General features: G+C 33.6%; 1 protein-coding gene across 2 annotated transcripts in view; it reads right to left on the bottom strand.

Annotated features, from left to right (window-relative positions):
* STK31 (serine/threonine kinase 31) overlaps positions 1–20,656 on the bottom strand; it is a 94,208-nt gene that overhangs the window by 51,322 nt on the left and 22,230 nt on the right. For both annotated transcript variants that reach the window (XM_068550000.1, XM_068550001.1), the window contains exons 8-16: positions 18,752–18,867; positions 17,185–17,344; positions 13,998–14,120; positions 8,177–8,356; positions 6,438–6,554; positions 5,328–5,447; positions 4,100–4,231; positions 2,770–2,871; positions 1,338–1,418 (exon numbers count right to left, since the gene is read on the bottom strand). In XM_068550000.1, the coding sequence (XP_068406101.1) occupies positions 1,338–1,418; positions 2,770–2,871; positions 4,100–4,231; positions 5,328–5,447; positions 6,438–6,554; positions 8,177–8,356; positions 13,998–14,120; positions 17,185–17,344; positions 18,752–18,867 (1,131 nt within the window). The remainder of the gene's footprint in view (positions 1–1,337; positions 1,419–2,769; positions 2,872–4,099; positions 4,232–5,327; positions 5,448–6,437; positions 6,555–8,176; positions 8,357–13,997; positions 14,121–17,184; positions 17,345–18,751; positions 18,868–20,656) is intronic.

Here is a 20,656-nt window from a genome sequence, read left to right as displayed (position 1 = left end):
TTTAAAGTTTAGTCTGAAAAGATTATACAGTAATTGCTTTAACAATTTATGGGACTTATTAATCTTACATATTTATGAGTTCACAAGTCTATGTGAACATCCCTTTACGTACTGTATTTAAGCTATTATCAGGGACTTAATGACAATCTTAAAGAATACACATCTTGGGCTTCCCTTGTGGCACAGTGGTTAAGAATCCACCTGCCAATGCAGGGGACACGGGTTCCAGCCCTGGTCCGGGAAGATCCCACATGCCGCGGAGAAACTCAGCCCGCGTGCCACAACTACTGAAGCCCGCGTGCCTAGAGCCCGTGCTCTGCAACAAGAGAAGCCACCGCAATGAGAAGCCCCCGCACCGCAACAAAGAGTAGCCCCCGCTCGCCGCAACTAGAGAAAGCCCCACGCGTAGCAATGAAGACCCAATGCAGCCAAAAACAAATAAATAAAAATTAAAAAAAAAAAAAAAGAATAAACATCTCATCTAGTCCCTCATCCCTAGCAGACAATATAAAACACAGAGCTAACGGATTCTGCTCTGAGAGCCGAAGTTTACCAATCCTGCTCCACAGAGTCCTTCTAACACACTGATCTCCCAGGCTTTGATTGAATCCTGCCTGCTTTAACTTAAAAGATAAATTCTGTTTAAATTCCTCATGACTATCAGTGTCCTGCTTTTATTCTAACCTGGAACAGAAGCTAAAACTGCTTCATCACTTCAAAAAATAAACACCTGTAATTCAAATAAGTGCCATGCAATGTATTAAGTGGGTATGAGGAAAAGAGAAAACAAAGAAAAACATGCAAATTGATATAAAAATTGATATAAAAATTAAAAACATGCAAATTGATATACATACAGTATGCAAGTATTAAAGACAGTCTTGAGAAAAGTTCTAATAATACCTAAAAACCATTCCTCAGGAACATTTTCATAAAGTAAGGATATTATAAATTTAACACTAACATATAATTTTTTTTTAATTAATTTATTTTTTTTTTGGTTGTGTTGGGTCTTCGTTTCTGTGAGAGGGCTTTCTCTAGTTGCGGCAAGCGGGGGCCGCTCTTCATCGCGGTGCGCGGGCCTCTCACTATCGTGGCCTCTCTTGTTGCGGAGCATAGGCTCCAGACGCGCAGGCTCAGTAGTTGTGGCTCACGGGCCTAGTTGCTCCGTGGCATGTGGGATCTTCGCAGACCAGGGCTCGAACCCGTGTCCCCTGCGTTAGCAGGCAGATTCTCAACCACTGCACCCCCAGGGAAGCCCATAACACACAATTTTAATGTCATCACTTTTCAACACTCTCTGCAGAATAGTAATTCTCAGAGGAAACAAAGCTTACCATGTACTCAAGTAATCCTATTTCAGGATGAAGTAGAGGAAGCTCAGGGAACCATTTCTGTACCAAGCTCTTCAGCTTCTCCTAAATTTAAAAAATATTTTTATTATAGATCAATATATATTCAATTGTGACATGTTGGTATCTCCCTTATTATGTATCTAACAAGATATATAATCTAATAATATATATATAACCTCATAAAATATATAATCACTGATTTTGCCTCTACTACAAGAAATATTAAACAAAAACCAAGAGTCATTTGGTTCTAAATTACCATCTTACTAACAGAAGAAAAACTTAATTACCAATTTTAAGCTTAATATACATATACAGGCACAAAACCTTGCCTAAGGTCAAAGTCCATACTCACAAGCTAAAATGAAAAAGTGTGATGAAAAACCAATTTGAGTCATAAAATTGTCACTATTTCTCAAAATAGTAGAACACAGTACAAACACAGAACAAAACAGAACACAGTAACAGTTTAAAATAATGGCTATTTCATTTTAGGAAGAAAAAAATCATAAAAGCCTTGAAAGGAATAATAAACATGTAGCTCTGCAAAAGCTACTTTGAAGCAAATGTGTCAATTGAGGATCCTTAGAAAAGTCACTTATCACATGTTTATTCAGTAAAACTTCTAGATACTTATCACGTTCCTGGGAGATAGCTATTTTATCCAAGGTTCCTAAGGTGAACAATGAAGCACCCACAGTCAGATAAGTTTGCTAAATAATGCATAACACTTAAAATGCCTACTATTTTCATAGTATTTTTATTTTTCAGAGGCATTGTTTCTTATCTTACTTCTTTCCCATAACATCCCTGAAACATAAAATACAATATTCTCTCCATTTTAAAGACAAAATATGCTGACTGACTCTTCCAAAGTCACAAAAATTCATGGTAGAACTTTCCCCCAACCCAGTAGTTTTATTTTGTTATATTCTTCAACTAAATTATGATGCCCTATTAATGTTTTCATTGCAGTTTTAAGCTAAAATGATGTTCATACAGATTTTAATAAAGGAAAAAATCTTTAGGCTTTATCTTCAACAGAAAACAAGCAATATGCAAAAGTGTCTGTTATAATCTCGATTCTTGTAAAAACAAGCAGAAAGAAAACTAAAAGGAAGTTAACTCAAAAGTTAAATGTGATTATACTATTGTTACCACTGAGTGAGAACATTACAGATGATGTTTCTTCTTCCTTATACTTTTCTGTAATTTTCACATTTGGCACAATGGTTATGAACTATTTTGTCATCAGAAATTAATTTCTAAATTCACAAACATTACTATACCAATTTAACTATGCCAATATAATCTCTGATCTTTTGATTATATAGTAAACTTCATAAAAATGGATATTTGAATTCAATTTTTACAGTAAAAACTAATTCAAAATTTCAAAGAATCGAATACTTACATATTCCTCCTGCTCATGATAAATTTCCTGAAAGACACTATTCCGCAATTGAGTTATTTCTTGTTTTATTTCCTCAATCTCAGATCTATCATGGTCATCGGACTTTAATCAGAAAGAAAAAAGTGACCTTACAGACTTATGAAAGTAGACTCAAAACAACTCTTCCTAGTAAGAATTAATGTAACTTCTACAGCAAATCACTGTCTGATTTCTACGTATCCTTCTATACCTAGCACATAACAATCTCTCATTAACACTTGTCGAATTAATATTTATTAGTTTATTCCAATCCTGACTTTTCCAAAACCTACAAAAAGGAATTATAAAAATAAAGTCATAAAGTTAATTACATAGATTTTTCTTATCTCTTAATTTGCTGTACATTTTCTCTAAAATGACCAACTGCCACCATAATGTAAATGTCAAGAATAGGAACCAGAATACAATTAAACTCCCTGGAACCTTTTTCTACATAAGATTTGATTTTTAAAAAATTAGTAAACATGTGGCATGTCTACTACAGGAAAGACAATGTAGGACTCACAAAGACTCCATAAAACTCTAAGATAATTAACAAGCCTCCTTAAAAGGTACATGTTTTCAAAGTTAGATGTTTCTATAAAAGTTAAAAAATTAAACTAAAAAAGACCCCATTTCCCACAGCCCAGAATAGGATAAAACTAGAAAAATTTTAAACTATTAAATTAGCTCCACTCCATGCTTAAATGCTCCAATGAGGAAGAAAGCTAACTCAAGTTGGATTAAGATATAATGTAAATCCCTTTGATAAGTAAATTCTTTGTTCAAGGAAACAAAGAATGCCAGTTTATTCACAAAGTTTCAAGACTAAAGAAGGAGGTTTAGTCCAGTTTAAAGTGTCCTAATTCTTCCAGTTCTATTATAATATGAAAACAACTTAAACTATTTGCAAGAAATAGTATGTCCAGCCATTAAAAAGAGAGCTAACAAAAGACATCCTGATCTTTACGACAAAATTCTGCCTTTGGGGGAGTACCCCATGACCTCGCAGCATGTAGTAGGCTTGTTTTTAATAGATATTATAACAGTCCATATCAACAGTTTTTTAAATTATTCGAAAATGCTTATCTTACTAACAACCACGGCAACCATGTAAAATGTTTTTTAAAAACATTTCATGACATGGGAAAATGTTTACACTATTAACGTAGTAATTTTATTTAAACACAAACACAGAAGGGAAAAATAAAACAAAATGTGAATAATTTTAAAGAGTGCATTTATGCATTACTCTTACGCATAAATAAAATGAGGTACACACAGAGTTCAGTAAGAACCAACTGTTCCTTACTTCTTCCAAATTATTCTTTTCAACCAATTTCCATCTCAGTCGAGCCTTTAAGTTTTTCAGTGTCTTTTTAATGGACAGCAAGTGATCCACATTGGGGCTCTTATTTAAACATTCAATAATCTGTTTCTTAAACTAAGTGAGAGAAAGAGTTGTTATATTTTCAACACAGAGACAACAATATTAATCAAACAGTCGCTTTCTGACCACTCATTAATTCTCTATTAAGATTCAACTAGTATTTACTGAGTTCAGATTGAAATAAGAAATTCTTCAATTTTCAACAAGACAATTCTACCCACTGATTTCTTAATTATCCACATATCTATTTAGAAGAGTATCATTCTAGCAATCAAAGAAGCAAAGGGAAAAAATATTTCAAGCTGAGACACACAGTGAGACACACTTTGCTACAGAAAATGCAAATTGAATGTCTAGTGAGGATGTAAATTGAAATTACCCTTCCCAAAAGTAGTTTGACAATATGTATCAAGTTTTAAGAATGTTCATTCCTTTTGACTTAGTAATTAACAATTTTCAGGACTCTATTTGAGGAAATACACACACAATATTATGTACAAAGATTATGTACAGTGTTATTTATGGTAAAAAAAAAAATGGAAGTAACCTTAACATCTGATAGATGAAAGGTTAAATAACACTGTACATCTATGCAAGAGATGATGTTCTAGTCACTCAAAATGACAGTATACAAGAATTATAAATCACATGGGCAAATGTTCATAATACACAATTAAATGAAGAAAACATTTTCAGAACAGTTTACAAAATGATGCAGTGCACATAATATTCATACATACATATAAGTCACCATTCACAAAGGAAATACTCTGAAACTAGCAGTGAGTATCTCTTAAGCAAAAGGGACTATAATCAATGTTTTTATTTCTTATCTTTCTGTATATAGCAAGTTTTCTACTGTAAACTTGTATAGGCAAAAAGAAAATGATAAAAGTTATGTTTTAAAGGACATAAGAAAATCAAAGATTTAAGACAATAAAAAAATCTCAATATATTTATATCAGTGAAATGCCATTTCCACTATAGGATGAATTTAATTATATACCAGCTAACAATGGCTATAGTGTTTTTCTAGCAATAGTAAATAATTTATCTACACACTGGGTATTAAACTACTTGAGAAAAGTTTAAGTATTAAAAATTTCAAAGCATCAGTATATAAGACCAATAATATAAAGCATAATCCAACCTCAACACTGTCCTTGTACTTGGATTGTACTGTGGCAATAAGCCTTTCCTCTGAACGGATCTTTTGTACTACTTGACTATATGTATTTAAAGTGATCTCCTTGTCTGCATCATCTTGCTCCTAAATGAAATCATACACACAGATTTATATACAAAGGAATACAAAATAGTTAAAACCTTCGATAACAATGGATACACTTTAAAATGATACCCTTAACGAACTTCTATATCTATTTCAAAATATTTCTTAAACATAGATATTTTTCTAGGGAGAAGAGAGATTGATGTCAAAGATGTTCATATGGGAAATTTTATTCCCATAACGCTATTATACTTAAAGCTGTCTGAAGCAGAGTGTTAAAGGAAATCAGGGATACTGTTATGCTAAATGTAAGAACTAAACAATATACAGAACTTCAACACTTTATTTTTAGATATCTGTTAACAACCACTTCTAAAATCAAGCCTGACAAAACCATCTAAATAAGGACAATTTGACAATAGGGAAATATAGTAATGTGTTATTTTTTAATGCCTATCTTTATAAAATCACAAAAGGTAAAGAGAAACAAGCAAAATAAAGAACATAACCAATGAGACTTTGGTAAGCAGCCTGAAAAACTGGTTAAGAGTTCCAGTGAGCAATATTAACATTACAAAATACATTAACTTTTAACTTTACACAGCAAAAGAGAGTATACACAGTAGGGAAAGGGAGCTACTAATCAAACTTGTGTATCCACTTCCAAGAGCTCTCCCAGATTTTATTTCAAGTTTTCACAAACTCTAAAGAGCCTTATCTTACACTTACAGTCATTGGGTATGATGGACTCAAGAATCAAGTGCTAAAGAAAGCTGATACACTCAGATTAAGAGTTGTTTTCCTAGAATTAAACATTAGATTTTTTTTCATGTGAAATATCCTACTAAAATCAAAATACCACCCTGTGGAAGAATAAGACTTCGCACTGTATTTGGATTAGAACTTGACAGTGTTACTATCTCAAATAGGCCTTTACGAAGAAAGCTAAGACTAGTCTTAACACTCTCTACCTAGTAAGGAAACCACTTTGCTTCAAAGGAAGCAGTAATAAAGAATATCAATACTCACAGTCAGAGATATCTCCAGCTCTTTGCAGACACCTGACTCAGTCTTCTCTAGGATTTCATCAATATTACCAATTGTGTCTTCAGAAGTCAGTGATTCTTCCACAGATAGATCAAAGGCCTCGTTTGCAAAAATAAAAAACATGAAGTATCTCATTTAATTATTTCAATTAGTATTGTGTCCTTATACCTGGAGCAGAGCATTAACCTATGTACTGGGCAACGAGGGGGAAATAAACACAAGAAACATAAAGTACTACCCTCACAAAACTTATGCACCGGAAAGAAAAGGTATACACACCTCACATGCCTAAAGAAAACACAGATTTTTGTTAAGGTAATTAGTGATTAAGAGAGATGAGAGGACAATACAGAGGAAAATTATGAGAAAAAACAGGGACAAGACCAAGATGTTTTGGGGGAATAGAAAAAGACGCAGTCTGACTAAAAACTGGTAAAGAACCTTGACTGCTCAGGGAGAAAGTTTAAATCTGACAGGTAGTGGGCAGACAATATCAGCGTTTATACAAAGAAGGGGTATGACTGTACCTGGTACTTAATGATGACCCACTAGCATTAAGGAATATGAAGATTCAAGGTTAAAAATTAAACCCTGATAGTTTCCATCTCATTAGGAAAACTAAGGTACTTTCTATCAGGAAACAGACTTTATAATAAGGTGTTAAATAGAATGACATCAGGGACCCAAACTATAATACAGAACATAAATGTCAGAAGCAGTCACTCGGCTTTCAGAGGTTCAGATTTGTGTTTATGGAGGTCTAGATTTGGGAAACGGATATGGAAATGAAAGAAAAGGATAACAGATAATTAACCTAAATGGAAAGACAATTATGATCAATAACAAAATAAGACAAAGAAATAACTTAGTTACATTAATGTATCCATAAAAAGCACCAAAAATGAAGAGTTCTAGAAGTAGCAGGAGATTAAAGATTTTTTTTTCCCCAGACAAAGCTAGAACTGCATATTTGGAAATCATTCACACAGAGAGATAAATGACACTATAGGTGTCTTTCCCTTTGCTCAGGAGGATGTAAAGCAGACAGAAGAACACAGAATCAATAACAAAATTAGGCCAAAATTTAATTAGGGTTCTGAGTACATTACACAAAGCCACATGCCTCCAAGCCTTTTAGAAAATTACATTGTGTTTTCACAATAATAATTAAGAACTAAAAAAAAAAAAGAAGATATAAAAGACACCTTTTCTAATATCTAATATCAAATGAGACTAATATTCCCCATTTAGTTTAGGTATCTTTAGGATATTTAAGATAACTAAAACTTAAAAGACTTACACTGCTAAACAACATTGTAATCATGGCTAGTTAGCCAACTAATGTTAAAACACATATGTCTTGCTAAAAAAGAAACCAAAAAGAGGAAAGCTCTACTACCCTCAAAGCACATACTCTTATCTCTACACTATAGCTGTAAAATATACACTACACTTGTAATAAATTCCACTGATATTATCTTACACCTGTAACTTGATTGAAGTTGTTTTCATGTATGTCCTAAACAGAGAATGTAAATATGTAAATCCCTCACTCTTCTATCCCAGCATTCTCATTCATATTCTCATTAATATTTTTTCTCCTTTTTATCTCTCTCTCCCTCCCTCCCTCTCTCAGAAAGAAGTAAATTACATGTGGACAATTTAAAAATACATATTCCCCGGTTTATGCTATGACACCACTCGGCAACAGCTCTTGTTACCTTTAAGGTACTCTGAAACCACGTTACAAGATGTTGTAGAGAAACCTCTGTTTCACTTCTAACACTGGTGAGCTCCTCTCTTTTATTGCGCTTCCAGTCATAAAATTTCTTCAGTGTTTCTTCAGAGTTCGTCCCTTCTGTGGCCTGTCCATATACTGCTTCTAAAGAGGCTGACAAATCCTGCAAAGAGATACTTCTGTTTATTAAAGTTTATTAACTTTATATTAGGATTCAAGCACCATATTAGAATCTGAGAGACAGAAAAGTAGTATGTTGAATCCCTATCTTTGAGCATTTTATAAATAAAATTTAGAATAATTAGACATAAAAGCATAAAACTACCTATAAGGTGATTTATTTAGACTGTAAGAGTAAACGTTCATTAAGGTTATAAATAGAAGGTTTTATATTCTTAGGTTTTTAATCAAGTAGAAATTATCCTCTTTTCTCTGACTTTACGTAAGAATCACTACTATTTTGCCCTGATATGGAAGTTTCTAAGAGCTACTGCTAAGTAAAAATAAAAACACCAAAATATTCAAATAATTCCAATTAAGGAAAGACATTAAGCATATATATATGTGTGTGTGTATGCACTTAAAAGCATTTTTAGAAAGGACTAGAAGAGACAAAAGAGCTTGATGGCTCTCTCTAGGAATCAGACTCTAGAAATGTCACAGAGACAAGAGGAAAACCTAATAGATTCCAGAAATTTTTATCACAAAACTCTGACAAACCCTTGGAAAGAGAGAGGATGGCTGGTGCTTAGCACTGAATGAATACGGTCATAGCAAGTGGGAGAAGGCCTGTACCACAGCAGAGAATATCCTGTGGGAAAAGAACTGTCTTCATATGCCCTTCTTTCTCCCTCACACTGGGCAGGAAGGCAGCAGCACAAGCAAGAGGCAATGGATTTATACAAGTACAGTATAGAAACCTAGATGAGGCAAAAATTGATAACCAATACAAAAGAATTGGCCAAGCACTCTCTTTTCCTCCCTTTTGCCCTGAACACCTGGTAGCATTTACACCCAAGGGTGGCAGTCCCTGGAAAAGAGCAGTGGCTCTTTTCCTCCCAGGACTGGGAGGTCCTCTGAAGAGTAAGATCATCTAGAAGAAAAGCCAATAGGAAGTAGTTGAGCCCAGTCTGCAACCCTAGAAGTTCTGAGTAACAACCCCATCCTATTCCCTAAACCCATCTGAAGTCTCTGAAGTTATGGTCCAAGCTTTCACCCCTCCCTAGGTCCCATTACCACACTATCACATATGTATACAACAGCACACTAAGGCAGCTTATAATTCTTCAAGAGAATATGAGGTCCTGAGGGGAAGTACAGGGGAGGATGAAATGTGTGAATAATACAAGCACTCTGAAAGAAATATAATAAACTAAGCCACCTTATAAAAAGGAAGCAAAATCAGTCGCCTAGATAATAGTAAGAACTCAAAATAAACATAACAAATATTCTCAAAGAAAGAAAGAATATTGGAAACATAAAGCAAAACCAAGTAGCTATGAATAATAACCAACTGAAATATAAGTATGAAAGAAATAATCTTTGAAATAAAGAACACAAGGGACTGGTTAAGTGGCAGAAGAAATACAGCAAAAGAACCAATTAGTGACTAGGTGGTTAAGTCAAGGATCCTTCCAAAAAGACAAAGAAAGGGATAAAAAGATAGAAAAAAATGAGTGAACAATTAAAATATGTAAAGAACAGAAGTTTAAATATCCATCTAACAGAAGTCTCAGAAAGAAAGAAAATGTAAATGAGGTGGGAGGGAGCAGGGGGGACAGTATTTTAAGAAATAATTATCAAATATTTCCTAGAGTTAAAGAAAAACCTCAAACTGAATTGCCTCAGATTAAATCTAAACTTATATATGTTTCAGTGCAATTTAGGAAATAAGTCAAGAGAAAATGTTCAAGCTCCAGGAGGAAAAAAGGTAACAGAAGAACAAAAATCAGACTCATATCAACAACTACTGAAATAAGAAAACAATGGATTATTATTGTCAAAGGTCTGAAGAGAAAATGGACCTAATATTTTGTAGCTCACTAAACAATTGTTTAAAGAGCTTAAATGTAAGCAATTGTTTAAATATTTAAATTGTTTAAATACAATATCCTGAGACATTTACTACCTCACAAAGTCAACCACTCAAAGCCCTCCTTGAAAGTACTCTCAAAGAAAGTATTCCAATACAGAGTAAACCAAAAGATATCCAATAATTTACAAAATAAATAAGAGTGGGAAAATAACTCTAAAGTCTGTTACTTGAGATATCATATACAATATCTGTAACAATCTGTGAGTCAAATCCTAGACAACAATTGTGGTTGTTAGATTCATGGGAGGGAGATACAGACAGACAAAAAGACACACCAGAGGCAAGTGAAAATGTTCTAAGATATCAGGGGTAGAAGGTGAAAAAAAAGGGAGAAAAAAAAGAAACCATGATAAACAGAAACACAAAAATAATCACAGAAAAAAGTTCTAATAAAACAGTAATTATAAATATATAAATCAAGCTACCCATCAAAAGGCAGATTTACACATTGGACTCTTTTTAAAAATGATCTGTTAGTCTGTTGTCTAAGAGAGACATTTAAAATAAAGAGAAGAAAAAAAGAAAATATATATAAAGCAAATATTAACCAGAAAGACAGGTGGGATAAGAATTTTAAATGAAAACAAAAATAAAATTTTATCCCAAAACACCTTAAGGGAAAAATAATGTTCCATAACAGTTTAAAATACATAACAATCACAAATTCATTAACACTCAACAATACAGCAATGAAATATTTTGAACAATTTAAAGAACCAGAATATATAACAATATATTAACTAGAATATATAACAAAAATATCCCCAAACTGATAAACTGATCAGATAAAAAAACTAAGCAAAGATACAGAAGATTAAAGCTTAAAATAATAGCTATAGGTCAGAAACTGCACACAAAGAAAACCTAGAATATACTTTCTTTTTGAACTTAAAAGGAACAGTCATGAAAAATTAACCATGTATTGTAGGCCACAAAAAAAATCTCAATAAATGCTGAGGAAATCAAAATCATGACATTTCACTTCTTTGACCCTCATTATCAAAGTATAAGTTATATTTCTTAAGTATTTACTTGAAGAATATAAATAAAAATCAAACTATTTTTCAGCAAACTAAAGAGAAGCTTAAAGAATAATCTGGTGCCCAGGAGTGGGATTGCTGGATCACATGGTAACTCTATTTTTAGTTTTATAAGGAACCTCCATACTGTTCTCCATAGTGGCTGTACCAATTTACATTCCCACCAACAGAGCAAGTGGGTTCCCTTTTCTCCACACCCTCCGCAGCATGTATTATTTGTAGACTTTTTGATGATGGCCATTCTGACCAGTGTGAGGTGATATCTCATTGTAGTTTTGATCTGTATTTCTCTAATAATTAGCGATGTTGAGAATCTTTTCATGTGCTTTTTAGCCATCTGTATGTCTAGGTCTATTTAGATCTTCCGCCCGTGTTTTGACTGGGTTGTTTGTTTTATTGATACTGAGCTGCGTGAGCCGTTTGTATATTTTGGAGATTAATCCCTTGTCAGTTGCTTTATTTGCAAATATTTTCTCCCATTCTGTAAGTTGTCTTTTCATTTTGTTTATGGTTTCCTTTGCTGTGCAAAAGCTTTTACATTTAGTTAGGTCTCATTTGTTTATTTTTGTTTTTATTTTCATTACTCTAGGAGGTGGATTGAAAAAGATCTTGCTGTGATTTATGTCAGAAAGTCTTCTGCCTATGTTTTCCTCTAAGAGGTTTATAGTATCCAGCCTTACATTTAGGTCTTCAATCCATTTTGAGTTTATTTTTGTGTATGGTGTTAGGGAGTGTTCTAATTTCATTCACTTACACGTAGCTCTGGAGAAAACCATAATTCAAAAAGATACATGCACCGTAATGTTCACTGTAGCACTGTTTACAATAGCCAGGACATGGAAGCAACCTAAACATCCATCAACAGAGGAATGGATAAAGAAGATGTGGTACATGTATACAGTGGAATATTACTCAGCCATAAGAAAGAATGAAATAATGCCACCTGCAGCAACATGGATGGACCTAGAGATTGTCATACTGAGTGAAGTCAGACAGAGAAAGACAAATATCATATGATATCGCTTATATGTGGAATCTAAAAAAAGGGTACAAATGAACTTATCTACAAAACAGAAATAGAGTTACAGATGTAGAAAAATATGATTCTGGGTAGGGGGACATATACACACTACTATATATAAGATAGATAACTCATAAGAACCTACTGTACGGCACAGGTAACTCTACTCAATACTCTGCAATGGCCTACATGGGAAAAGAATCTAAAAGAGAATGTATATATGCAACTTATTCACTTTGCTGTACACCTGAAACTAACACAACATTGTAAATCAACTATACTCCAGGAAAAATTTTAAAAAAAAGAATAAACTGGTGACCGAGGGGAATAGTAGAAAGAGAGACAAACCAGATTTGGCAAAACTTCTTTTAAGATTAAACTTTAAAAAGAAAAGAGCTTTAAAAATGACCTTGTTTGCTGATCCTTTACCTCTGTTTTCTAACAGTTAATGAGAAGAAATAAACCTTTACAGGGTTAAGTAGAAGCTGCAATGCAGACAGGTGAATTCTTTCATCACTATCCTTTTATATGAAAAGCTCACTTCACCATTCTGGAATAACCTATACTATTTATGCAATTCCATTTAAGAAAATGTTTCAAACCAGGGCTCCAATGGCTCCTGAACCATACACAGTAATATGAAAACTACACCTTCATCTAGGTGGACAAAAAGAGACAGTGCCCAGATGTCCCTGAATATCCTTTTCTCCAATTCTCCAGCAAGCTTATTCCCTACAGTATAAAACAAGACAGCTATTATTCAACTTGGTATTAAAGATACTGACAAAAACAGTAAAAATTCTAAGATACATAAAAGGTAGAAGGAGTAGAAGAGGGTTATTGTGTTCAAATGATATGACCACACAGAAAGCTCAGAGTATCAACTGACAAAAACTAAAAGAGAGTTCAGCAGAGTTGCCAGAGAGACATCAATATATAAAAATCAATAGTATCCCTCTACACCATCAAAAATAACTAGGAAATGGAAAATAAGATAACATTCACAAAAGCAATCAAAAGTATAAATGTCTTGGAGTTAAATGAAGAAAATGCATGAGGCTCTATGGAGAAAAATTTTAAACATCATTAAAAAACATAATAAAAGATCTGAATAAGTAGAAAGACTATGTTAATAGGTGGAATGACACTGTCACACTCATTCACTCCAAATTAGTCATTTCTGAGCTGACAGGATAGGACTAAAGACAAGGTTCCACAACATCATACAGCTACTGTACTCCATCCCCTATCACAGATCTTAAAAACCCTATAACTCAAGGATCAGGCTCCCTCTCCCTAACTCTAACATATGGCTTTACTAGATTTTCTGCTAGAATGCAGTAGGTAACAGGGACTCACCTGCCTGCTACTGCTCCTGTCTCTGTGAGTTTTCCCAAAGAATGCTGCTCTAGCAAGCCTGACATGCCTGATCATTTTACCTTGTTTGCAGGATAAATACATATACATACATAAACACATTAAATATATCAATATAAAATTTTAACACCATTAAAAAGAAACTAGGATTTATCAAAGAAAAACTTTTGCAGCCATCAGTACTATCTGAAGTCTAAAGGTAAATGCTAATTTCACCTCTCAAATGATAAACATATTTTAACGTATATTTTATAACTTTTAAAATTCCAACCTGTAACGTTTTCAAGCGTTTATTAAGAGGTAACTCATCAACTTCCAGAATAAAAACTTCTACTGCCATGTACAACTTCTGTTGTACTTCATTTCTTTTGGCTATCAAAATATTCCCTTCATTCTGGAGGAAGGAAAAAAAGAATAACCATCATTAATATATCAGGTGTTTTTTTTACACGCTGACCTCTATGAAAAAAACTGATCTCTTAAAGTTAGTAAAATTTAACATTACGTTCTCCAAACATAGTAACATTTCAGACAAACACCTGTCTCCTTAGATCACCAAACTGACAGAGTTTTCTCTCCCTTAATTAGAAATAAGATTTACGTTCAACAATTCTGCTCTGTTAATCTTCATCTTTTCCCATTATTTCTGCAACAATAAAATTTTTGCTTTTCTTAAGAAAATTATACAAGTGTCTATGGCTAATTACACACTGTCTCCTTCCTACTCTCAGCCCACCCTCAATTCCTTCATCTACTTATCTTTCAAGATTCAGTTAAACTCCACCATGATAAAACCTCCAATTCACCCAAAAGGCTATGTTTGGAAATAGATATGAGAGATATCCAAGAATGCTGTGCATTACCTCTGTTATAGTACTTACCAAACTATATTAAAACTATCTATTTATATATCCGGCCAATACCCAAGGTAGATAGAGGGATAGGACCACGTCTTAAACAAATGCATGTGTCTACTACCTGTAACAGTGTCTGGCACATACACTTAAAAGCCTGAATGTTAGAATACTGTTTTTTGTGTAAGCTCAACCAGACCATTATATAACTAATTATAAAGACAAAAGAAAAGAATCTCTTTCATCAAAAATACACCTGGCGGGCTTCCTTGGTGGCACAGTGGTTAAGAATCCGCCTGCCAATGCAGGGGACACAGGTTCGATCCCTGGTCTAGGAAGGTCCCACATGCCGCGGAGCAACTAAGCCCATGTGCCACAACTACTGAGCCCATGTGCCACAACTACTGAGCCCACGTGCAACAACTACTGAAGCCCATGGGCCTAGAGCCCATGCTCCGCAACAAGAGAAACCACCGTAATGAGAAGCCCGCACACGGCAACAAAGAGTAGCCCCTGCTCACCGCAACTAGAGAAAGCCCACTAGCAGCAATGAAGACCCAACGCAGCCAAAAATAAATAAATAAGTAAATTTAAAAAAAAAAAAAAAAAAAGTACATGGCAATCAAGTTAAGGAACTGTGCGAAATATATAAATGAAAATAACAATACTAAGACCCAAATTAAGTACAAGAAGGGAAATAAAATTACAACTTTATCTGAGGGACAATTATGACTCTCTATTTATCCAATAATCTACTCTTCAGTCTGTCAAATGAACTTTAGGGCAATAAAGCCTAAAAGTAAGTCCTGAAACATCAGCAGTAGTGGAAATAAATTGCTTCAAAAAAAAAAAAATCACATTTGTTCTACTAGAATACCAAGTCCTATGTATATACTAAGCCCTTTCCCTCCCTGTGATAAATCACTTTCTTATGCTCAAAAACAAAACAAAACAAAAATTAAAAAGCAGTCCTTTTTCATCTTTTCATCTTACTACATGAAAATACATGATGAAGTATTTTAATACTGGCAGTATGGTTTAAATGGAACTAGAATACACTTTGCAATCAGACATACCTGGGTTCAAATTCCATATTAACATTTAGAACTACGTAATCTTGAACAATTTTCTTAAACCCTGTGGGCCTCAGTTTCCTGAGGAGCAAAAGTGCCCATTTTTAAAAGTTTGTGTACGAAAAAGTTTATAAAGTATCTATAACACTGCCTGTGTTTCATACAGATTCAAAAATTATTACTTCTGTCACTTTTTTTTCTTCCATAATCAGAAGTGACCAGTAAAGGTCTAATATGTAAAATAACCCAAATCGAATCCCTTATCCAAATTAAACATTCCTGGCATTTTCAAAGGCCTAGTTATTCTGTTTACTTTTCTCATTCAGAGCCAGTTAGGCTGCCAACCGGCCAACCTAGAATGAATAGGGAATAAGACTTTCAGGGTACAATCCCCAGAGGCAGAACCCACCGATACTTAAGATAGGACAACTCCAAACACAAGTTTAGGGCTCATAGGTACTATGGAAAGCTATGATTGTTGTACCAAATATCTTTATATGAAAAACAAGGAGTTCCATTCAGCTCAATATAATAAACTAAAGAAAATTCCAAGAGGAAATAAATATATTTTTACCTACACTAATGAAGAAGTCACATGAAATATTCCATTCATCATATCCCTCCCCTACCCACATATGGATGGCTTAGATAGCACTTAACAGTAAGGCAGAGTCCTATAATGCAGCATAAAACACGCCACTCAGACCAGAAGACAAGATCCACATTAACGGGCTTCCCTGGTGGCGCAGTGGTTAGGAATCTGCCTGCCAATGCAGGGGACACGGGTTTGTGCACCGGTCCAGGAAGATCCCACATGCCGCGGAGCGACTAGGCCCGTGAGCCACAACTACTGAGCCTGCGCGTCTGGAGCCTGTGCTCCGCAACGGGAGAGGCCGCGACGGTGAGAGGCCTGCGCACCGCGATGAAGAGTGGCCCCCGCTTGCCGCAACTGGAGAAAGCCCTCGCACAGAAACGAAGACCCAACACAGCCAAAAATAAATAAATAAATAAATAAATAAATAAATAAATAAATAAATTTTAAAAAAGATCCACATTAGCAGTTGTGGGAGCCACTCTGGCTTACAAGCCTCATGTCCCTCAAAAGCCACCATCTCTTATAGGTATAGCTGCCAGGGTCCCTCAAGGGGTATGCCCAGTTGCAAGTATTTGTAGTTTACAGTTCCTCCCAGTCCAGATACAATTTACCAATCAGGGGTTTTATTTGTTGCCAGTAACATGACTGAAATATCATTTCATCAAATTACCAAGGGAACAGAGAGAGGTAAATTCTCATGCAAAAGGGGGAAAGATTTTGTTAATTAACCCTTTTTCCACAATCACTACTTATCTATCCTACCTTTCTTACAAGGCAACAAAAGAAATCAAATTATTAATATGAAGATACTGTAAAAGTTAAAGATTTCACATAAAGTATCATTACAATATCTGCAGTCCTTCTGCTTTCTTGAAAGACATTATCTCCTTATGTTCAACAGATAAAAATCATCATAGAGAAAAATTCTTAACCCACCACATTCTGACAAGTTTGAATCTTCTCCTGAGCCAGACAGTATTCTGCCCAAATTATCTCTAATTCATTCAAAGAAGCTGGGATAGTAAAGCAGTCTTCATACAATACTTGTATAGCATCTGAAAGGTCATTTCCAAAATGAACATTGACATTGACACATCTATTAAAACAGCAAAAAGGAAAAGATCAAGAAATTTTAAAGGTGTTGTGAGAAAAAAAATTACACTTAAATATGAATGGTCTAAAGTTACTATTTACAACACTGGCTATGAAGAGGTACTTTTTAAAATCATATAAAATCATAAATAACTTTGATACAAACTTTTAATTAAAAACATAATTGATTGAGAAAAAAACTTAAATATCTTTTCCAAAAAGCTTTATATAAGAAGACAACTTCAAAAGTCTGCAGATTTTAAATGATATTAAATTAGATTTATAAATAATTCTGTAAAATTTTATACTTAAGCCAATCTTGCTTACCAAGATGACAGGCACATAGTCCTTGTACCTTAATAAGCAGACTAGCATTTGCAGAGTTTTTTAAAATAGCCAAAAAAAAAAAGCAATGAGAAAGACCAAACAGCAAAACCAACAAGGCCCATCATTTTCTTTTTTCTAGCTTCCAGTTAGACTGCCACCATTCTAACAGCACATTATTTCCTCAAATAAGGGTTAAAATATTTTGAACTGTTTTGGTCCAAAGTCAATCTCACAGCTTTGCAAGTGTAGTCACTTAAATTTTTGGTTGTGCATTAAAAGTTGATTAAGCTCTAGAGAGACTTAATTTACTCAAACTATTTAGAAACTTATAAACCAGATACCGATTGATGGATTTATACTGGAGAATATAAATTCCCACTGGACAAAAGATGAATGTGCAGGATTAATTCAGGGCAACATCTTCTTAGTGTTTCAAAGTACATGAGAAAATGAATTACTGGTTTAAGTTGTATGTATAGCACAAAAAGAGAACTAGGTTGTTTTGAGAACTATTTTTTCCACATTCCAGAAAAGGGTGAAAAATTATCCCTAACCAATAATAAAGCAATCCTCTATAAAGTAAAGTACCTACATAATTCATATATAGAGTCTGAGATATGCTGAATAAACTCTGTACAAAACTTGCTAACCAATTTCTTCTGACTCCATGAAGATCACTTTTCTTCTAACTCCATGAAGACTACTTTCTTCTTTCTTTAGACGGAGTATAATTAATTTAGATTACTGAAATCTATACTTTCAGTATAGGACTGAAAATAACCCCAAGCAAAACAAGAGGACATAGTAGTTTCTCATCGAACTACCACTTAGAAGTTGTGTTGACTTTTTAATTTCATTCTCATAGATGACTTTAGGACACTATCATGCCACATAGTGACAACAGAACACTAACAAAAACAATATAAAATTTGTCTCAGGAGTAACTATTTTTAGTTTCCTTCTTTAAAGTAATAAAAATACAAAGATGAAGTTACAAAGCAAAAATGGCAGGCATACAAAACAAAGCACCAACTAATTAGCATTTGTTTTAAACTATCCTTCTTAAAAATATGCTTTTACCTACCTAATTTCTTTCAATATTTCAACCTTAGCTGCCAGATTTTTCATTCTGGTACCTACACAAGTCTTCAGAGTACTTTCTAAATGTTTAGTCAAATCCATGGTAGTTGCTTTCTCTTGCTGAAGCAAAGAACAAATACATCTTAGTTAGACCGAAATAGGAAACTGTATTTCTACTGTTATTTAAATGATTTTTAGGTGTAATTAAAATTTTAAAGGCTAAAAAATGTTAGGCGACAGGACAACAAACACTGATTTCCCTGCTAGCTAGGATCTGAAAAAGATAAACTATTCCAGTCTTCTGCCTTCACACAGATGAGACACTCTTATATTGCATCCTAATAAGAAACCAAATAAAAACAAAATTTCACATATTATATGTCTTAATACTTAGATTTTTAAAAAGAAAAATAAAGGATCCCCTTAAAAACCAAATGATAATCAATGACAATTTGTTTTCTGATGAAGTCTGATGTCATTCTGCATTATAAAAGAATCAAAAACATCATTTCCTTGACCCAAGTTAGGTTAAACTCCTTGATTCTGAGTGGTACCTTAACAATATGTCTAATATAATTATTCAAAATAATGTATAGTGCAGTAATATGGATAAAGACTTAGCAATTTTATTCCAATTATACTACAAACCAGGTATTACATAGTTAAACACAGAACTTTTACTCAGTATTTAAACAACATGCTCTCTGGTGTTCACATTCTCTCCAATGCTTCAGTTAAATAAAAAGAGAGCCAATACTGAATGCTGATTAATAGTAAGTTACATTTGGGAATGCTCATGCCCTTCTGCTCCCATTTGCTGAGGAGGATGACCATGAAGAAGCAGTTATGTTTGTTCTTAAATCTGTTTATATCTACTGTAATTGCTATGATAATTACTCTGAAAATTACATAAATCTAAGAAACAGAAGTGGGAAAATAAAAAGTTGTTGAATCTTTGAAAATGTGTTTAATGCTTTACAAAGACTCCATAAAAGCAAATTTTTAGTACAAATTGCTAATGAAATACATGTGGATGAGAACTATAAAATTCTGAAGAATCATTTAAATCTAAAAGAAATGTCAACTCAGTTTATTTCTCAACTGTCTTAAACTTATTGTTAATCCACCTGTAAAAAAAAAAAAACCGGAGCTCAGATGACAAATAATTAGTATGGTTTTTAAGACAAACAACAAATAAAACAAATAGAAAAGATGCCAAACTTAAACCCAACCACATTAATAATTACATTAAACGAAAATTAGCTAAACACTCCAATTAAAAGATGTGAGATTATCAATCTGGATGAAAACAGCTTAGACTCAACCATATGCTGCTTATTAGAAACACTTATTAGATATAAAGAGACAGATAAAAATTGAAGGATGGAAACTATATACAAGGCAAACATTGCTATATTAATATCAGGCAATGTGGACTTCAGTACAGGGAGCATTCCCAGCAATAAACTGGGATATTTCATAAAGACAAATGAATTAATTCATCAAGAAGACACAACAATTCTAAATGTGAATGCACCTAATAACAAAGCTTCAAAACCACAAAGTAAAACCTGACTGAACAAAAGGGAGAAATATACAAAACCACAATAATATCTGGATATTTTAACGCTCCTCTCTCTGTAACTGAAGGAACAAGTAAACAGAAAATCAGTCATGATACAAAAATCTTAAACAATACTATCAACCAATTCGACCTAACTAACATTTATAAAACACTCCACCACACAACTGTAGAATACACATAATTTTTTAAAGCATACAGAACATTTCCAAGGACAAACAATATGCTGGATAATAAAACAAATATCAATAAATGTAAAAGGACTGAAACGATACTGAGTATGCTCTCTGATGCTAAGAAAATAAAATATCAGTAACAAATATATAT

This window comes from Eschrichtius robustus, chromosome 8 (assembly GCF_028021215.1).
Source record: "Eschrichtius robustus isolate mEscRob2 chromosome 8, mEscRob2.pri, whole genome shotgun sequence".
NCBI classification, from domain to species: Eukaryota; Metazoa; Chordata; class Mammalia; order Artiodactyla; family Eschrichtiidae; genus Eschrichtius; species Eschrichtius robustus.
This window is presented reverse-complemented; position numbering and strand designations above follow the sequence as displayed.